We start from the raw sequence: 20,796 nt of genomic DNA, 5'->3' as shown, positions 1-20,796 counted from the left end.
GTTGGGGTTTTGCAGTTCTGTGGAGTTTTCCTTTTTTTTTTTCTTTTATCTTTTTTAAATTTTTTAAACCTATTATTATTTTTTTTCCTACATTTATTTCTTTGTTTGCTTTGCCTACTGTTCTTTTCTCCTTGAAGTTAATCTTTAATATATATAAATCTTATTTATCTACCTCTATTTAACTTTGCATATCTATTCTTTTCTTTCCACTAAACATATTTGTTAGTTTTATTTTCATTGCTTTATTCCACATTTGGCACCTTGCTTTAGTTTTGTTTTCCAGTTTGTGCTTTAGTTAGTTTTGTTCTGGTAAATGTAATTTTTGGTTTCCTTTGTTCAAGCCAAAAAATAAACCCATGCACATATGGGTACCTTATATTTGACAAAGGAGGCAAGAATATACAATGGGGGCCGGAACCGCCATCTTCCAGTAATTCGCCAAAATGACCAACACAAAGGGAAAGAGGAGGGGCACCCGCTACATGTTCTCTAGGCCTTTTAGAAAACATGGAGTTGTTCCTTTGGCCACATACATGCGAATCCACAAGAAGGGTGATATTGTAGATATCAAAGGAATGGTTACTGTTCAAAAAGGAATGCCCCACAAATGCTACCATGGCAAAACTGGGAGAGTCTACAGTGTTACCCAGCATGCTGTTGGCATCATTGTAAACAAACAAGTTAAGGGCAAGATTCTTGCCAAGAGAATTAATGTGCGTATCGAGCATATTAAGCACTCTAAGAGCCGAGATAGCTTCCTAAAACGTGTGAAGGAAAATGATCAGAAAAAGAAGGAAGCCAAAGAGAAAGGGACTTGGGTTCAGCTGAAGCACCAGCCTGCTCCACCCAGAGAAACACACTTTGTGAGGACCAATGGAAAGGAACCTGAACTGTTGGAGCCCATTCCCTATGAATTCATGGCCTGAAGGGTGTAAAAATAAAGACCTGGACTGTGCAAATGTTTCTCTTAATTGAGTAGAGGTATTGTGTCCAAATTCAGTGGGTGATGTCTTTTCAAATTTAGTGTTTTTTCTTCCTTAAAGATGTAAGATAGTTTGTTGTTCAGTATGCTCCATTTTTTAATAAATTGACAGATATTTAAAAAAAAAGAATATACAATGGGGCAAAGGCAGCCTCTTCAATAAATGGTGCTCAGAAAACTGGCCAGCTACATGTGAAAGGATGAAATCAGAACACTTCCTAACACCATACACAAAGGTAAACTCAGCATGGATTAAAGACCTAAGTGGAAGACCAGAAGCTACAAAACTCTTAGAGGAAAACACAGGCAGAACACTAAATGACATAAATCAAAGGAAAATCCTCTGTGACGCACCTCCTAGAGTAATGGAAATAAAAACAAAAGTAAACAAGTGGGACCTAGTTAAACTTAAAAGCTTTTGCACAGTAAAAGAAACACTAAGCAAGGTAGAAAGACAATCCTCAGAATGGGAGAAAATAATAGCAATTGAAACAACTGAAAGAGGATTAACTTCCAAACTATATAAGCAGCTCATAACAACTCAATGCCAGAAAAACAACCCAATAAAAAAGTGGGAAAAAGACCTAAGCAGACATTTCTCCAAAGAAGACATACAGATAACTAGCAAACACAAGAAAAGGTGCTCAACATCACTCAGTATTAGAGAAATGCAAATCAAAACTACATTGAAGTATCACCTCACACCGGTCAGAATGGCCATCATCGAAAGTCTACAAACAATAAATGCTGGAGAGGGTGTGGAGAAAAGGGAACGCTCTTGCTCTGTTGGTGGGAATGTAAATTGATACAGCCACTATGGAAGACAGTATGGAGACTCCTTTAAAAACTAGGAATAAAACCACCATATGACCTAGCAATTCCACTCCAAGGCATATACCCTGAGGAAACCAAAATTGAAAAAGACACATGTATCCCATTCTTCATTGCAATACTATTTACAAAAGCTAGGACATGGAAGCAACCCAGATGTCCATCGACAGATGAATAGAAAAATAAATTGTGGTAGATATACACAATGGAGTATCATTCAGCCATAAAAAGGAACACATTTGAGTTAGTTCTGATGAGGTGGATGAACCTAGAACCTATTATACAGAGTGAAGTGAGTCAGAGAAAGATAAATATTATATTCTAACGCATATATATGGAATCTAGAAGAATGGTACTGAAGAACTTATTTACAGGGCAGCAATGGAGAAACAGACCTAGAGAATAGACTTATGGAGATGGGGATAGGGGAGGAGAGGGTGAGAGGTATGGAAAGAGTAACATGGAAACATATTACCATATGTAAAATAGATAGCCAAAGGGAATTTGCTGTATGTCTCAGGAAACTGAAACAGGGGCTCTGTGTCAGCCTGGAGGGGTGGGATGGGGAGGGAGATGGTTCAAAAGGAAGGGGATATATGTATACCTATGGCTGACTCATGTTGAGATTTGACAAAAGACAACAAAATTCTGTAAAACAATTATCCTTCAATAAAAACAATAAAAACAAAACAAGAAAAAAGATGTTGACAGGTATAATAAATGATTTTAAACAAGATATGAGATCATCCTATGTCAAATATTGCTTTGAAACACATTAAAATTCTTTGAAAAATTCTTTGAGAAAGGCTTGTAAATTTTAGTAGATAAGTCGAAGAATTCAAGAATCCCCAAAACTTATGTACATAGAGCATGAAAATGAAGAGTCAGGGAAAATTTTGTCATGTTGTTTAATCACAAAAGTCAGAGTTAGTAAAGTAATGGACATTTGTCAATCCTAGTGCCAAAGAAATGGAGAGAGTGATTGTGGGAAGAAAAAATGAAATGTCATTTCTACATTTCTACACTTCATTTTTGCCCCGGAACATTGCCCATTCTAATGGTTGAGCCCAACTTCCACCATTTCATGGGGTAACAGAGAGCTAAGTTGTCATTTTTTTGTCTTTTTAAGTTTAACAGATTTATTTCCAGTAGCATCAATCCTGCCTTCCACTTTCTGGGTACCACCACCAAACTTTATATACATCTTTTCAGTGAAAGAAGAGAGAGACGGGACTCACTCCCTTAGGTGGAGTACTGGGGTTGGAGATGTGGTGAGAGAGTAAAATTTCACCTAACATTATGAGTCTAAGAGAAAAAGAGATGCATTTTCTACTTATTCTCAGGGTCCCTGAGAGAATGAAATCTCTCACAGTATTCTCTCTGCCTCTGGGGCACAGGAAGGGCGAACAGAGAGTGAGCTGAAGAGTGAGGTACAGGCAGAGACTCCATCCTTACCCACCTGTGTATCCTTGGCCCCAAGCACCGAATGTGCACAGAGTGTGCTGCCTATAAATGTTTGTTGAATAGATTATGGGGGGAAAAGGTGGTTGGAGGAAAGTCAAAATTAGTGTCAAAGCACAGGTATATAATGCAATGTAATATTCAACTGACAGAACAGAAAAACATAGCAATCAGAATGCTAATGAGAGGTAAAAGAAACAAGAAGATTATAAATCCCTTGAGAGGAGAAAGCATGTTCGCCTGTATCCCGATTGCCAGACCCCATGCTTCACACATTTTTGTTATCAAATAAATATTTGTTGAATGCAAAAAGAATGGCTGAACAAACAAAAAAAGAAGAATGAATCAACAAATTAATGAAAAAAATTCAAAGGAAATCACCTCCTCCTCCATACCTACACTGCCATGCTTGTTTCTCAACCTAGAAGACACTGCTTCCCCACCCAGAACACAGGTTTCCTTTCTGGAGACATTAAAGTTGCAGAGTGCCAGAAACACTGAAGGGGTGGCTGATTTGCCACACCGAAAAAGGATGTGATGTCAGAACCCTAGGCGTAAAATGAAGATTTTAGACCTTGCCTGCAGAGAGAAAATACAGGACAAATATAGAGGGTAGGAAGATAGATATGTCAGATTTCTCAATAGCAACCCTGTAACTAGATTACAATGGAGCCATTCGAAAAATTCTGAGAGGATATTATTTCCAATTGAGCATCATGTAAAAAGCCAAACAGTTCATCAGGTGTAGGAGTAAGTTAAAAAACATGCAAGGTCACACAAACTTCCTGTCCTGTACACTCTGTTCTAGAAAACTACTGAAGAGAGTAATTCAAGAAAAAAAAAAAAAAAAAAAAACCCATGAAATTCCAGGCAACAGAGGGACACAGGAAGTTCTGGGTGATGAACATAGAGCTGGACTAGAGAGTGAATGGTTGAGATTGGTGTAGGAGGCTAGAGGTCCCGCAAGGGATGCCACCCAGTGAAGGAAGAAAAAATTCTATCCCGTGTTTTTTATTATATAGACAAGTTTTATAACACCGAGTGGTTGGAGAATGAGTTAAAACCAAGCAAACAACAAAACAGTATAATAAAACTTGTACAAAAAGGTAATAAACTATGAATAATATTTCTATAGTGGTACAAGCAAAAACATCAACTACTGATTCTAATCAAAAATCATGTTATGTTTGAGAGGTAGAGTGGAGAAGAATTATGTACCAGTTGGGGTGAGAAGTGCATAAGATAGCTAATTTCATAACAGTAAATCAATAATATCTGAATTTAATATAGTTTATATAGATGTCTTAGAGGATTATTGAGAAATGTGGAATAAAGTGGCAGATAACAGGTGAGAGAGATGACAGTTGAGTGGCTCTGAAACAACAGAATTAGTGGTGGCTAGGTATGAGCCATGGAGAAGGAAATGGCATCCCCCTCCAGTGTTCTTGCCTGGAGAATCCCAGGGACGACAGAGCCTGGTGGGCTGCAGTCTATGGGGTCCCACAGAGTCGCACACAACTGAAGCGACTTAGCAGCAGCAGCAGCAGCAGCAGCAGCCGGTATGAGCCAAGGACTGCTGCTGTTGGTGAGAAACCTTGTATTATTTTTATGATACAATGTGACTTTTTAAATTATGCACAGATTTATGGTGCTGGTGGTGCTCAGTTGCCTCCAACATATTGCAACCCCATGGACTGTAGCCTGTCAGGCTCCTCTGCCCATGGAATTTTCCAGGCAAGAATATTGGAGTGGGTTGCCATTCTGTTCTCCAGGAGATCTTCCCAACCCAGGGATCATACTCGTGTCTCTTGCACCTTTTGCACTGGAAGGCAGATTCTTTACCACTTTGCCACCTGGGAAGCCCATAAGCCAAGTTACTGGAAAAAATACGAATGTAAGATATATCAAGTTCCTGCATGGGAGTAAAAAGTACAGTAAAGATAACAAAGCTCAAATTAAGAAAGAAGAAAGATGGCCTAAAGGATGAGAAAATTTATCCTCACTAATAATCTGATGAGTATTGAAACTATGAGACTTCCATTTCACCTATAAAATCAGGCAAGGCTACAGAAGTTCAGTGTTGGCAGGGGCCCATGAATACAGGAGCATGTAGACACATCCAAAAGCAGTGCAGATGTTCTCGGGCAAGTCCACATCTAGGTAGGAATCCACCTGGGAGTAATTGTCACGAGGGTATCTACAGATTTACTTACTGAGATGTTTGTGAAAGAATTATCTTATTAGGGAGAGAGAATTACAGGAACATGATTAAATTAGCTATAGCCTGTTTCCATGAAAAATTTATATAACTGTTAGAGTAACCTTTTTCCCCAAAAGTTTACAAAACCCTAAGAAGATGCTTACATGATGTTAAATACAATCTCAAAAGTTGCATGTGCTCTTAACTCCAGGTATATGTAACATATACACCCGACACACTTCTACACAGAAAAGAAGATTGTAAAATGTTAACATATACTATCTTTAAAGTTGTAGTATTACAAATAATTTGGGGATTTCTTCTTTGTACTTTTTAGCATTTTCTAGACTTTTTTTTTTTTTTTTTTACAATTGATGAGTATGACCTCTAAAATTAAAACCTAAATAAAGAGTATGCTTTTGTTTTTATTTTTATGAAAGATTTTGTTTTGTTTTTCACAAAGATAGCTCCTAGGTGGAAATCTGTGGACAGGTAAAGATGACAGTCTTATGAAGAAAGAGAAAGCAAAGGCATACAGTAGAGTTCCTACAATAGCCTGCCCAGTCTGACAAAAGATATGGGCATCACTTTCTTAACAGATTAAAAAGTCTGTCATGGAGAAAAGATATAACAATAATGGCGCACTTCCACTGTAAAGACTTCTGTTAGAAATCTCATTAGACTAAAAAACTGAGCATCAGACAAATTCTTGACTTGTCTTACTGACAATTTCATCTCTCAGAAGGTAGTAGAAGCAAAAAGTGGAACTGCCACTTAATTCTGACCAGAAAGGAAAAAGTGGTTGGTATTGTGAAGTAATAGGAGCTATAGACAGGGATAGTACAGTAACACGAATTTATACCTGCCTGAGCAACACTCCTAAAACTTGTTGATTAGTGTCTATGTAGATTGTGAAGTAGAAAAGAACTGGGAGTTCAATGACAGTAGATGGCCATAAATTCAATATGTACTCGGATTCTATATAACTGTCAGGATGGGAGAAGAATTTTTTGAACTGCTCACACCTCTGGACCAATAATTTCACTTTAGAAATATATGCAAAAGATATTTCTCAAAATTATAAAAATATGCACAAAAAGGTGTTTGTGATAACCTTATTTGTCATTGCAGCAAGATGTTAAATGTTAAATGTACTCTAGGTTTCCAAAATAGGACAGGTTACGAGGATAGCATATTCACTCAATAGAATATTGTGCAGTAATTATGGTGAGAAAAATACTAATTCTATTCGTATTATGAGAAAAACGTTAAGATACAAAACTTAGTGGATTCTATTATGTACTCAAAAATATAAATATATATACTTGAATATTTTATTCATTAGTCCAGCAAATTTTAATTAAATGTCAATAATATATGCCAAGCATTAAACTAGGCACAGAGTAAAGACCAAACAAAATAAATCCAAGTTCTGCTCCTGAAGTTCTTCCTTTCTGGTGGGAAAAAACACAAAATATTTAAAGAAGTTATTTTGAGGTCAATGAACTGTGGGTGATATATAAGTGATTTCTTATTTCTTTTTCTGTACTTAGCAGACATCATAGAGTGAATATATATGACATTCATAATGGGATATAAGGTATTATGTTAAAATTAGCCAAAAGGCATGCATGTTTAATAAAAGTGGTGTATCTTAATTTAACCCATGTGTGATGTACTAAGCAAGGAAGGTAATCCAGTCTATCATATTTTTTCAGATCACTCCTGAATATTACATACATTTCCAAATACCACATTTTAATTACAAAATTAACATATGGGAATGTATTCAGGGATGAACGACCTGAATTATAGGAAGTCTGAGAATTATTTCAGAAGTGACAGACCTGAGAAAACTGAGACATTTAGATTTAAAAGAGTTCAAAATAAAAGATATAGTGGGGGGAATGCTGCTGCTGCTAAGTCGCTTCAGTCGTGTCTGACTCTGTGTGACCCCATAGACAGCAGTCCATCAGGCTCCCCCGTCCCTGGGATTCTCCAGGCAAGAACACTGGAGTGGGTTGCCATTTCCTTCTCCAATGCATGAAAGTGAAAGGTGAAAGTGAAGTCGCTCAGCCATGTCTGACTCTTAGCAACTCCACCAGGCTCCTCCGTCCATGGGATTCTCCAGGCAAGAGTACTGGGGTGGATTGTTATTGCCTTCTCCCAGTGTGGGGAATAAGGGTTAGTAAGTCTGATCTTAAATCTTGTTCCACCACTCCTAACCAACCTCAGAAAATCACTCTCAGAAAGTCATTTCATCCATCTGAGTTTCAGGGGTGTGTGTGTGTGTGTGTGTGTGTGTGTGTGTGTGTGTGTGTGTGTGTGCAGAACAAAGATAACATCTCCTCTATCTTTCATTAAAAGTTGTTATGAAGATCAAGACCAAATAAATAGACAAAAGATCATGTATTTGAATGAACACGCTAGAGGGAAAAATCATTTAGTATAAAATTTTATTAAGAAAAAAATGTTTCTATAATATAAATGTGCAGTTAACTATTAAAATTTTATATAATTCTAGCAAATTTAATATATTATACATGTATATGTCCATATAGCTTTTAACAAAACCAGCATCATATCACAATTTACGTAATACTTGATATTCTGGCTTTAAAACTTGAATGACTACCATTCTGTGTACTATTCTAAAGAATAGCATTTAGAAGAATGGGTCACATATTTGGCTTAGTCTGAGGTGTACATAAGAAAAACAGAATCCATCACACACACACAAAAATAAATTAATTAAGCTTTCAGTCTTTAAGCAGTCTTCAGGCAGTTACTAAATGACTGTCTGATGTGGACATTTTGAAAGGAACTCCCCAGGGTGACTGGACTAGATAGCTCTCAACCCTTTCCCACTATGAGACTCATTTTATTTTGATTCCATAAATTGTCTACCAGGGCCAAGATATGGTGAAAGCAAGAAAATTAACATTTATTGAGGCTCCCATGCCCTTTGAGCTTTGCATTGACACATTATGTCATCTGATGCTAACAAGCCCATGAAGTAATTATATTTTATAGCTGAAGAACATAAGACTGAGAAAGCCTAAGCAATCTGTCCAAAGACAAATAGCCAGCAAACTGCAGAATCAGAGTTTAAACAGTTGTTCTCATAAAGTGCACACTGTTTACCTATAACAGGGATTTTCTAATTGTGTTCTGTTAAAACCCTAGGGTTCTAAGGAGATGTCTAAGGGGCTATTACAGAAATAAAAGGGCGTCTGAGTGAGCCTAGTTCTGGAATTAGAACAGCTTTAGTTAGAACAACCCTGATTTATCTCTGATCTATTAGAGCTCATTTGAAACATTGATCCCACTGATTTTAAAAATAAAGATGTTTACAGACCACTGCATTCTACCACGTGACTTTCCCTGTATTTGTCACAGAGGCCTAGGAACCTGGAAGACTGTACACATATGGGAAGTCAACAGATTGAAGCCAGTAATTTGATAAATAAAGACATTATAAGTAGTATGGAGCCAAAGCAGCTAAGACTCTGTCTGGGATGTCTCCAATGAACAGGAGCAGCAACAGCATGCCGGGGGACTCTTATACCCAAGGTCAGGGAGGCCAGTGAGATCAGGAGAAGCAGGCAGACAATCAAGTATAGACCAGGACTAAGTCAACCAAGGCAACAGTGACCAAGGGCATCATGAGTGACGCTTGCAAGTAGGCTGTGACCTCTCACCCTGCAGCCACTGTCCCATAAACAGAGGTATTCCTTTTTTGCCCTGCTCTTCTCTTTCTAAGCCTCTTTGAATGAATTCATTCTTTCTCATGTTTTTAAGTATCATTAAAATCTTTATGCTTAATCACCAAATATGCATCTGAAGCCTAGACATCTATTTAGAACTTCACATCTGCATATTCAATTGCTTGTTTTCTGTAATCAAATAAATGTCCCACAGACACTTCAGTGCAATTCATCTGATATGCTGTATTTTGCCTTAAATCTCCCTCTTGTCCTAACTTATTTCCTGTCTCTATAAGACCACCATCCACCCGATCAGTGAAGGCAGAATCATGAGACATCTTGAGTTCCCTTCGCCTCAATATCCAATGATAGGCTGTATGCTTTATTGCTCAGTCAACTCCTTATGACCCCATGGACTGTAGCCCACCAGGCTCCTCTATCCATGGGGATTCTCCAGACAAAAATACTGGAGTGGGTAGCTGTTTCTTCTCAAGGGTATCTTCCCAACCCAGGATCGAACCTAGGTCTCCCACATTACAGACAGATTCTTTACCATCTGAGCCACCAGGGAAGCCCAAGAATAGGTGGGTAGCTTATCCCTTCTCAGGGGGATTGTTCTGACTCAGGAATTGAACAGGGGTCTCCTGCATTGCACTCTACACATGGACATAACCAGATGCTCAATACCCAAGTCAGATTGATTATATTCTTTGCAGCCAAAGATGGAGAAGCTCTATACAGTCAGCAAAAACAAGATTGGGAGCCAATTGTGGCTTAGATCATGAACTCCTTATTGCCAAATTCAGACTTAAATTGAAGAAAGTAGGGAAAATCACTAGACCATTCAGGTATGACATAAATCAAATCCCTTACAATTATACAATGGAAATGACAAATAGATTCAAGGGATTAGATCTGATAGACAGAGTTCCTGAAGAACTATGGATGGAGGTTCGTGGCATTATACAGGAGACAGTGATCAAGACAATCCCCAAGAAGAAGAAATGCAAAAAGGCAAAATGGTTGCCTGAGGAGGCCTTAAAAATAGCTGAGAAAAGAAGAGAAGTCAAAGGTAAAGGAGGAAAGGAAAGATTTACCCATTTGAATGCAGAGTTCCAAAGAATAGCAAGGAGAGATAAGAAAGCTTTCTTCAGTGATCAGTGTAAAGAAATAGAGGGAAAAAAATAGAATGGGAAAGACTAGAGATCACTTCAAGAAAATTAGAGATACCAAGGGAACATTTCATGCAAAGATGGATACAATAAAGGACAGAAATGGTATGGACCTAACAGAAGCAGAAGATATTAAGAAGAGGTGGCAAGGATACACAGAAGAATTATACAAAAAAGATCTTCATGACCCAGATAATCACAATGGTGTGATCATTCACCTAGAGCCAGACATCGTGGAATGGGAAGTCAAGTGGGCCTTAGGAAGCATCTCTACGAACAAAGCTAGTGGAGGTGATGGAATTCCAGTTGCTGCTGCTGTTAAATAGAATACTGGAGTGGGTTACCATTTCCTTCTCCAGTGCATGCGTGCATGCTAAGTTGCTTCAGTCATGTCCAACTCTGTGCCACTCCATGGACAGCAGCCCATCAGGCTCCTCTGTCCACGGAATTTTCTAGTCAAGAGTACTGGAGTGGGTTGCCATTTCCTTCTCCAGGAATTCCAGTTGAGCTATTTCAAATCCTAAAAGATGATGCTGTGAAAGTGTTGCACTCAATATGCCAGCAAGTTTGGGAAACTCATCAGTGCCCACAAGATTGGAAAAGGTCAGTTTGCATTCCAATCCCAAAGAAAGGCAATGCCAAAGAATGTCCAAACTACTGTACAACTGCACTCATCTCACACACTAGCAAATTAATGCTGAATATTCTCCAAGCCAGGCTTCAACAGAATGTGAACTGTGAACTTCCAGATGTTCAAGCTGGATTTAGAAAACGCAGAGAAACCAGAGATCAAATTGACAACATCCGATGCATCATCAAAAAAGCAAGAGAGTTCCAGAAAAACATCTACTTCTGCTTTATTGACTACACCAAACCCTTTGACTATGTGATCACAACAAACTGTGGAAAATTCTTACAGAGATGGGAAAACCAGACCACCTTACCTGCCTCCTGAGAAATCTGCATGAAGGTCAAGAAGCAACAGTTAGAACTGGACATGGAACAACACACTAGTTCCAAATAAGGAAAGGAGAATGTCAAAGTTGTATCTTGTCACCCTGCTTATTTAACTTATATGCAGAGCATATCATGCAAAATGCCAGGCTGGATGAAGTACCAGCTGGAATCAAGATTGCCAGGAGAAATATCAATAACCTCAGATTTGCAGATGACACCACACTTATGGCAGAAAGTGAAGAACTAAAGAGCCTCTTGATGAAAGTGAAAGAGGAGAGTGAAAAAGCTGGCTTAGAACTTGAAAACTAAGATCATGGCATCAGGTCCCATCACTTCATGGCAAATAGATGGGGAAAGAGTGGAAACAGTGGCAGACTTTATTTTCTTGCGCTCCAAAATCACTGCAGATGGTGACTGCAGCCATGAAATTAAAAGACAGTTGCTCCTTGTAAGAAAAGCTATGACCAACCTAGACAGCATATTAAAAAGCAGAGACATTACTTTGCTGACAAAGGTCCATATAGCCAAAGCTATGGTTTTTCCAGTAGTCATGTATGAATGTAAGAGTTGGACTATAAAGAAGTCTGAGCACCGAAGAATTGATGCTTTTGAACTGTGGTGTTGGAGAAGACTCTTTAGAGTCCCTTGGACTGCAAGGAGATCCAACCAGTCCATCCTAAAGGAAATGAGTCCTGAATATTCATTGGAGGGACTGAATGCTGAAGCTGAAAGTCCAATGCTTTGGCCACCTGATATGAAGAACTGACTTATTTGAAAAGACCCTGATGCTGGGAAAGATTGAGGACAGGAGGAGAAGGGGATGACAGAGGATGAGATGATTGGATGGCATCATCGACTCAATGGACATGAGTTTGAGCAAGCTCCGGGAGTTGGTGATGGACAGGGGAGCTTGGTGTGCTGCAGTCCATGGGGTTGCAAAGTGTTGGACACAACTGAGCGACTGAACTGACTCCTGCATTGCAGGTTGTTACCACCTGAGCTACCAGGGAAGCCCACTGAGAGGCTAAAGCCTGTTGGTTTCACCTTCTAAATTTTTCCCAAATCCATCTTCTCTGTTCTTATCACCAGTGTCTTGAGCCCTCAGTGTTTGTCATCTGTGTTAGTTTGCATGTTCCTCACATACATCATTCAGTGTTGTATTTCCACCTCCAGTGTCATATAGGTCCATCTCTTAAAATGCCCTTCTCCCTTTCTTTACCAAATCAATTCCAACATTCACTCTTTTTGACATCTCCGGGGACTTTCCCCAAAATCTCAAATTGACTTAGTGTTTTTCACTATGCACCCAAAGTACATTGTTTATCCCTCTGGCATGGCATGTGTGGTTATTTTGGCAGTTTTTAGTAGTGTTTGCTTTAAGGACAGAAACTGGATTTTTCATCTTTGTATCTCAGGTGTCTAGATGAAGATTGGATTCTCAGTGAAAGGATGTGAACATGAACTAAAGTGACACATGTGCTAAGCCGCAGAATCGTATCCAACTCCTTGTGACCCAGAAACTCTGCCCCCTAGGCTCCTCTGTCCAGAAAGAATACTGGAGTGGATGGCCATTCCCTTCTCCAGGGGATCTTCCTGACCCAGAGAACCTGGGTCTCCTGCATTGCAGCAGATTCTTTACTGTCTGAGCTACTAGGGAAGTCTGTTGGATGAAAATTCGAAGCCAGAGACAGAGTCCTAGAACTACTGGTACTTTCTGTTTACCTCAAGGGCAGGGAAGTAAGCTCTCCTGGGAGTTCCTCCATTTAATTTTAATTCAATAGAGTTATATTGGGAGTACATGCAGGCATGCTAAGTTGCTTCAGTCCGACTCTTTGCAACCCTAAGGACTGTAGCCCACCAGGCTCCTCTGTCCATGGGATTCTGCTGGCAAGAGCACTGGAGTGGGTTGCCATGCCCTCCTCCAGGGGATCTTCCCGATCCAGGGATTGAACCCACATCTCTTATGTCTCCTGCATTGGTAGGCACGCTCTTTGCCACTAGTGCCACCTTGGAAGCTCCTTATGCTAGGCACCTTGTATGTATGCTAAATATAAGCATAAGATGACTCAGGCCCTGTGGTTGGAAGCAAAGCTTTGAAAGACTTGGTTCCACCCTGTTTTCCATCTCTGTCCTGTCCTGTTAGCCTAGTGTAGCTCCAGCATTGACCTCCCACTCTGTGCTAGGGCAGTGACTCCTATCAGGACCCAACGGCCCCTTTACTTTGGCCCTAAACATATTCTTAGGTTCTAGTTTTTACTTTACACTCCAGTTTTTACTTTGTGATTTGAATAGTTATGTTTAAAAGTGAATCTCTAACACTATGCTAATTTTGAGAGTTTAGGGATGTTAGGTTATCTGTTCTCTCTACTTCTTTTCTCTTCCTAACTGGTGCTCTTCTGGGAAAGAATTACCTTAAATTAGTAATTCGTGGTGGAAAATTAAGGTATGTGTGCTAATATTTTAGTGCCAAAGAAACATTTGATCCAATAGTAGCCCTCAAATCATTATTGTGGTCCAATTTGTACCCATAGCACTGAAAGTAAAGAGGTGGGAAGAACTGGGGCTGCTGATAATGCTCCAACTTTCCTGCCCTTCTAATCTCACAGTTGGGACACAGTCAGTGTTAGGTTAAAAGAAGGAGGAGTGCATATCTGCTCTATTTAGGTATTTCAGATAGCTTTTCTTTTGCCCAGAAAGTTATTTATGTCAGAGAAGTTCATATAACAGTTATCTTTAAAAATTAAATTATGCATACATCATTTACATACTGGTTTTAAAGTAAGTTTAGTGGAAGTAACAAATTTTCCTCAGTATAAAATCCTCCAAATTAACTGTAGTTAACTGAAAGAGATTTGAGTGATAAAGACTGATTTCACCATGGAATGGTTTTTTAACGATTTTATTAGCTAGAGTTTGTGTTTCCCAAGTTGGTTACAAATCTCAAGAATGTAGGGCACTTTTTCAAAAAGTTTACCCTAAGCCCTGACCCTGGTATGGTCAGTGCATTTGGGGTGCAGCCTAGGAACTACATTTGTTTTAATAAGCACGTGAGTGATACTCTGCAAGGAGATCCAACCAGTCCATCCTAAAGAGATCAGTCCTGGGTGTTCATTGGTAGGATTGATTTTGAAACTGAATCTCCAATACTCTGGCCACCTGATGCAAAGAGCTGAGTCATTTGAAAAGACCCTGATGCTGGGAAAGATCGAGGGCAGGAAGAGAAGGGAACGACAGAGGATGAGATGGGTGGATGGCATCACCAACTCAATGGACATGGATTTGGGTGGACTCCAGGAGTTGGTGATGGACAGGGAGGCCTGGCGTGCTGTGGTTCACGGGGTCACAAACAGTTGGACACTACTGAGTGACTGAACTGAACTGAACTGAGTGATACTCAATCAGACGGTTTGGCGAGATTCCCTAAAGTGGAAAATACAAGCTTCCTTAACATGTTTGTAAAGTTAATGTCAATTCTGGTCGGTATGAGACAGCAGTGGAACACTTTATATTCTAGCGTTATGTAGTGGAATATCAGCTCATCCACAAGAGGACAAGAGCTATTGTTTATGGAACAACTTCATTCTAGCTTCCAGCCCCTGTTCTGTTTGTATCTTGAAGACTTAACCTCAGCTCTTTCTGGAATCCTCCTAGGGTGGTGGCCCACTTCTTGGGTCTTACACAGGATGGGGAAAAGGAACCAATCAGCTTGGTCATCACTACAGGTCTTTCTGCCTGGCCACATGACCCCACACATTCCAGAGTCCTTTGCTGCGCCTTTTGAGGTATTACGGAGACAGGAAAACTCTTTGTGGCTGTAGATGGTCCCCTCTGCCTAGACCGAATATGCAGTCATTTCCTTCCTGGGGTCTTGTCGCCATACTCTATACCCTCCCTCAGCAATGCTTTCAAGAATAGGGCTTAAGTGCCCCTCTGTTCTCTAGTCCTACAGACCTCTTTCTTCTCTAGTTGTTAGGTCCTACTCCCCCAGCAAGTCTAAGCAGGAAATTCCTTCACCATCCACTCACCTCCACCCCTCAGTGAAATGGCCCTTGGCAATAAAGAAATGATGAGTTCAGTTCAGTCGCTCAGTTGTGTCCGACTCTTTGTGACCTCATGAACCGCAGCACGCCAGGCCTCCCTATCCATCACCAACTCCTGGAGTCTACTCAAACTCATGTCCATTGAGTTGGTGATGCATCCAATCATCTCATCCTCTGTCGTCCCCTTCTCCTCCTGCCCTCAATCTTTCCCAGCATCAGGGTCTTTTCCAGAGTCAGGTCTTTGCATCAGGTGGCCAGAGTATTGGAGTTTCAGCTTCAACATCAGTCCTTCCAATGAACACTCAGGACTGATCTTTAGGATGGACTGGTTGGATCTCCTTGCAGTCCAAGGGACTCTCAAGTGTCTTCTCCAATACCACAGTTCAAAAGCATCAATTCTTCAGTGCTCAACTTTTTTTATAGTCCAACTCACATCCATATATGACCACTGGAAAAACCATAGCCTTGACCAGACGGACCTTTGTTGGCAAAGTGATATCTCTGCTTTTTGATATGCTGTCTAGGTTGGTCATAACTTTCCTTCCAAGGAGTAAGTGTCTTTTAATTTCATGGCTGTGATCACCATCTGCAGTGATTTTGGAGCCAAGAAAAATAAAGTCAGCCACTGTTTCCCCATCTATTTGCCATGAAGTGATGGGACCAGATGCTATGATCTTAGTTTTCTGAATGTTGAGCTTTAAGCCAGCTTTTTCACTCTCCTCTTTCACTTTCATCAAGAGGCTCTTTAGTTCTTCTTCACTTTCTGCCGTAAGTGTGGTGTCATCTGCGTATCTGAGGTTATTGATATTTCTCCTGGCAATCTTGATTCCAGCTTGTGCTTCCTCCAGCCCAGCGTTTCTCATGATGTACTCTGCATATAAGTTAAATAAGCAGGGTGACAATACACAGCCTTGACGTACTCCTTTTCCTATTTGGAACCAGTGTGTTTTTCCATGTCCAGTTCTAACTGTTGCTTCCTGACCTGCATACAGGTTTCTCAAGAGGCAGGTCAGGTGGTCTGGTATTCCCAAATCTTTCAGAATTTTCCACAGTTTATTGTGATCCACACAGTCAAAGGGTTTGGCATAGTCAATAAAGCAGAAATAGATCACAGCAGGACATATCTTTTAGATTGTTATTAGTCGCTCTCTCTGAAGAATCAAAATAGTTAGCAAATTACTTTAGATTCATTAAGATTGTATATCTATTATATTTAGAGACTAGAGAAATTCTTTTTCACTTCTGTTTGTCCAAGGCATGGGCTTATGCCATATAGAATCCTAAACTCAAACCCCCATAATAAACAGTGCAGCCTAGAGCTTATGGGAACCTAAGCCAGGAACATCAATATTTACAGACACACCCTACACTCAAATACCTCTCCTATGAGGCAACAAGTTAGGTATTTGCTACATAGGAGGAAGGAAAAGGGAAATAAAGTGGGGAAAATAACACATATCTTAGAATATTATCAAAACAATTAAAGATCTGGAAATTTAGTAGAAAATTAAAATTTCAATCAAGTATTTTATATTTCTAAATATTCTATAACTTCCTGCTAACACCCACTATTCACAAACATTTTGAAAAAGACATCGTTCCCGTTTGGTGAAGTATATTTCACCAAATTTGAAGTACTTTAGAATTCGAGTATCCCACACTGTAATGTGGGATCATCTGGTTGAAAAGATCAAAACTAGATCAAGGATGAAGGAAGTAATGTGAGGGTATCATCAGGCACAACAAAGACAAAACATGAGGTAAAAGCTTGAACACAGGAGGAATGTAACTGAAAGTCAAGAATTAAGATGCTCCTTTTCTCTATTAAGTGATAGAGCCCTCCTCATCTTTGTTTTTCTCTCCATATGGCTCATTTACTCTAATTCCTCTGTAGACTGGCTTATCCTGTTTCTTTGGGAACTCCATCACTTGAAAATGACTTTGACATTCCGTTGTAGTTGCATCATCCTTGGTTTATCAGAAATTTTCACATTAAACCCAACTTTCATTTGCTTGATTTAACTTCTCAGGGTCCTCGTCCCAAAGGTCCAAAGAAAGAATTCAGTTATTTCAGTTTCCTCCAACTATCCACTCAGGCCAATCAACTGTACCCCAGGGACAGCCACTTGGTTTGTGTACCCACTTCATTTAGACACTATGAGTAGAACAGCTTCTCTGAAGAATAAGATATTTGGGCAGGAGGTATGTTTATGTGACCACTGAGATAATGGGGATGCCCATTGTTCCTGAATTCTGAAAAAAAGCTCACATTTTTATATCTTCTGTTTATTATTGTTGTTGTTGCTGTTATGTAGTGGTTAAGTTGTGTCCAACTCTTTGTGACCCCAGGGATTGCAACCCTCCAGGTTCCTCTGTCCATGTAATTTTCCAGACAAGAATAGTAGAGGGGGCTGCCATTTCCTTCTCCAGGAATCCCCCTCCAGGGATCTTCCTGACCTAGGGATCTTAGATCTCCTGCATTGGCAATCAGATTCTTTACCACTGGGTCACCTCTGTATGCTATCAGTTCAGTTCAGTCGCTCAGTCGTGTCTGACTCTTTGCAATCCCATGAATCACAGCACACCAGGCCTCCCTGTCCATCACCAACTCCCCGAGTTTACCCAAGCTCATGTCCATCGAGTCGGTGATGCCATCCAGCCATCTCATCCTCTGTCGTCCCCTTCCCCTCCTGCTCTCAATCTTGCCCAGCATCAGGGTCTTTTCCAGTGAGTCAACTCTTCACATGAGGTGGCCAAAGTACTGTATACTATAGGCATATGTTATTTTTTATCCACAGAATGATATGATTATATCATTTACTTATATGTTTAATTAGTAATAATCTGAGATGATATATTATCTCTAAACTTATATCAATCCTAGCTCTATCCTGGACCTTAGAAACCAACCAATCAACCAAGAATAAAGAATAAAACAATAAAAATAACATAAAAATCTCTCAATCCCAAATTTCTTCTAATCAGAAAGGATTCTTTATCAGTCAAACCAATTGTCTCTTCAGTGCTGAGGATGAAAGACAATCTAAGTTAATATCTCTGAATGCCAAATGTATTTTGCTTCAATTTTTATCTCTTTTAGGAGACAGTCCAGCTATCTGTAAATTATTTTTCATTACAAATTTTCTGAAAGCAGAGGTAAGTTAAACTGATTTTAAAAGCCCTTGACCACTAGGTGGCACCAAATAGCCATAATTCATAGATCGTATCCTAACCCTATACACAAGCCAGTAAGATTATCCTTTGCTTATGAAGACAATATTCTAAAAAATTAAAAATAAATAACTTGGGCTTTTATAGAATAAGAACTACAACACAATTTTTTTCTAAAGTAATTCAAGAAAATAAGTTGAAGTATATTCATGTAGTCTGTTAATAATTCATTGTAACATTCATTGTTGAATTTCAAAATATGTTACTCTTCTTCCATTGAATTATTTTAGTGTTATAAATATTTTTAAAATTGTTTAGAAACATGTAAGATGACCCTTTCTAGAAGTTTTGGTTTTTTTTTAAATCTCTTTTACTGAGTATAGTAAAAGAGATCTGTCATTACACAATGTGCCTTTATATTAATAGTGATATTCTCAGTCCAAGGAGGCATTTGGATTATGATACAGGTGCTGTGGCAAGAGATACTTCTTCTCACCTACACTTGTAAATTTCCCTCTATAATACAGGGCTCACCACACTACTTTAGGATTTTGTCACCTCGAGGTTTGACTACTGCCATGTCCTCTACCTTGGTTGACAGAGGAAGAGCCCTGGAATATTCACCTAGTACAGAATGTGACAGCTTGTCTATTTAGCAATGCCAGCCACACAGAGCACATCATACCGATGCTCTGTGCATAGCTCTGGCTTCCAAGCATCATTCTAAGTGTTCATTTTAATTTATAAGGCTCTCCATGGCCTAGGACTTGTAAGTAAGTTATATGATGTTCTCATTTCCTATCCTGGCAGTTAAGGCATTTACCAGGTAGCTCCTAAGATGCTATGATGAACTCAAAGTTAGAGGTCCTGGACCCTACATTCAGTTTCATTCTCTGACTTGAAAAGAACTCATTTTGCACAATATAGAATTTCCTGGAAAATGTGGGTCCTTAATTTAGGTTTTATAAATAGTGTTTGATTGTGGAAGATGAAAGAGTCTAGCAAAACACAATTCTTTCAGTCTTCGTGAGTAATGGAAATAATCTTCCAGCAGCAGGTATCTATAACAAAAATTACCCCAAAAATGAAATTAACAGAATAGCAAAAGCCAGCTTAAATGTAGTGCAGTTCATTATGGTTACATTTAGCAAACATTTTTGAATGCTGAATGTGATTAAGATACTGTATTATAAACTACAAGACATTGGGGACAATTATATAAAACTATACTGTTATAAAGTGGATAACTGTAACAAATATAGAAAAATGATATTGAATTGCTACATTTACATTGGAATTATATTGTATCTCTCCAAATAAATTGTTGCTTTGGTAGACTATAGAAAGACATTCATGTCTCAAAAAAACAAACTTGCCTGGGTTTCAAGCAACTAAGAGATCTGGGAACTAAATTCAGTGTGAAAAACAAAAATAAATTAGCTTGAGTATTCCTAACATGTAACACGCATATATTGTGTGCATGTCTAATTTTCTCAATCAGAGATTACTGATTAGAAGAAAACAAGGTCTTAGCAGGTGTTCTGTTCCAAATCTGTGTCTTTTCCGGAGGCATGCATTTCAAATTCTTCCATGTCCTGAAAAAGAAAAGTGGGTAAATTAAAGATTATATTTTCCTTACCAGAATCTAGCATATATGGGACTTGTGCTTATTTCTAAACATGAGTTAATTTAAAGACTATATTTGTCAATAAAAAATATATTTTACAAAAATGGCTGGGGAAACTGCCGTAGGCAAAATGAAGTGTTGATACATACATATTTCTGGATTTTAATGATAATAAAACTGTTCCCTCTAGTCAGAAGTGGGAATAGTAAGCGGATTTTTTAAACGGTCAGTGAGATGACTTTTGCAAAGATTATCACTTTATTTATTTTTTTAATATATATATATTTTTTTCATTTATTTTTATTAGTTGGAGGCTAATCACTTTACAATACCGCAGTGGGTCTTGTCATACATTGACATGAATCAGCCATGGATTTACATGTATTCCCCATCCCCATCCCCCCTCCCACCTCCCTCTCCACCCGATTCCTCTGGGTCTTCCCAGTGCACCAGGCCCGAGCACTTGTCTCATGCATCCAACCTGGGCTGGTGATCTGTAAAATAGAAAAAAGTATATAAGTAGAAGCAATGTTTATTTTAATACATTTCAGTTATTAAAAGACTCAAGTTATCACACAACAAGAGTGCCAGATCTACTCCCCAGTCCTTCCCGTTCGGTCCTGCCTGTCTGCCCTCCTCTCAGTATCT

General features: G+C 39.1%; 1 protein-coding gene across 1 annotated transcript; it reads left to right on the top strand.

The window, feature by feature from the left end:
* The first annotated feature begins 415 nt into the window (after nt 1-415).
* LOC136170781 (large ribosomal subunit protein eL21-like) lies at nt 416-971 on the top strand. The gene has a single exon (XM_065939258.1). The coding sequence runs from the start codon at nt 444-446 to the stop codon at nt 924-926; it is 483 nt and encodes a 160-aa protein (XP_065795330.1). The 5' UTR covers nt 416-443; the 3' UTR covers nt 927-971.
* The last annotated feature ends 19,825 nt before the right edge of the window (nt 972-20,796 follow it).

Source organism: Muntiacus reevesi, chromosome 6, assembly GCF_963930625.1.
Source record: "Muntiacus reevesi chromosome 6, mMunRee1.1, whole genome shotgun sequence".
In the NCBI taxonomy this organism is placed as follows: Eukaryota; Metazoa; Chordata; class Mammalia; order Artiodactyla; family Cervidae; genus Muntiacus; species Muntiacus reevesi.
Note: the sequence above shows the minus strand (reverse complement) of the source record. Positions and strands in the feature narration are given on the sequence as shown.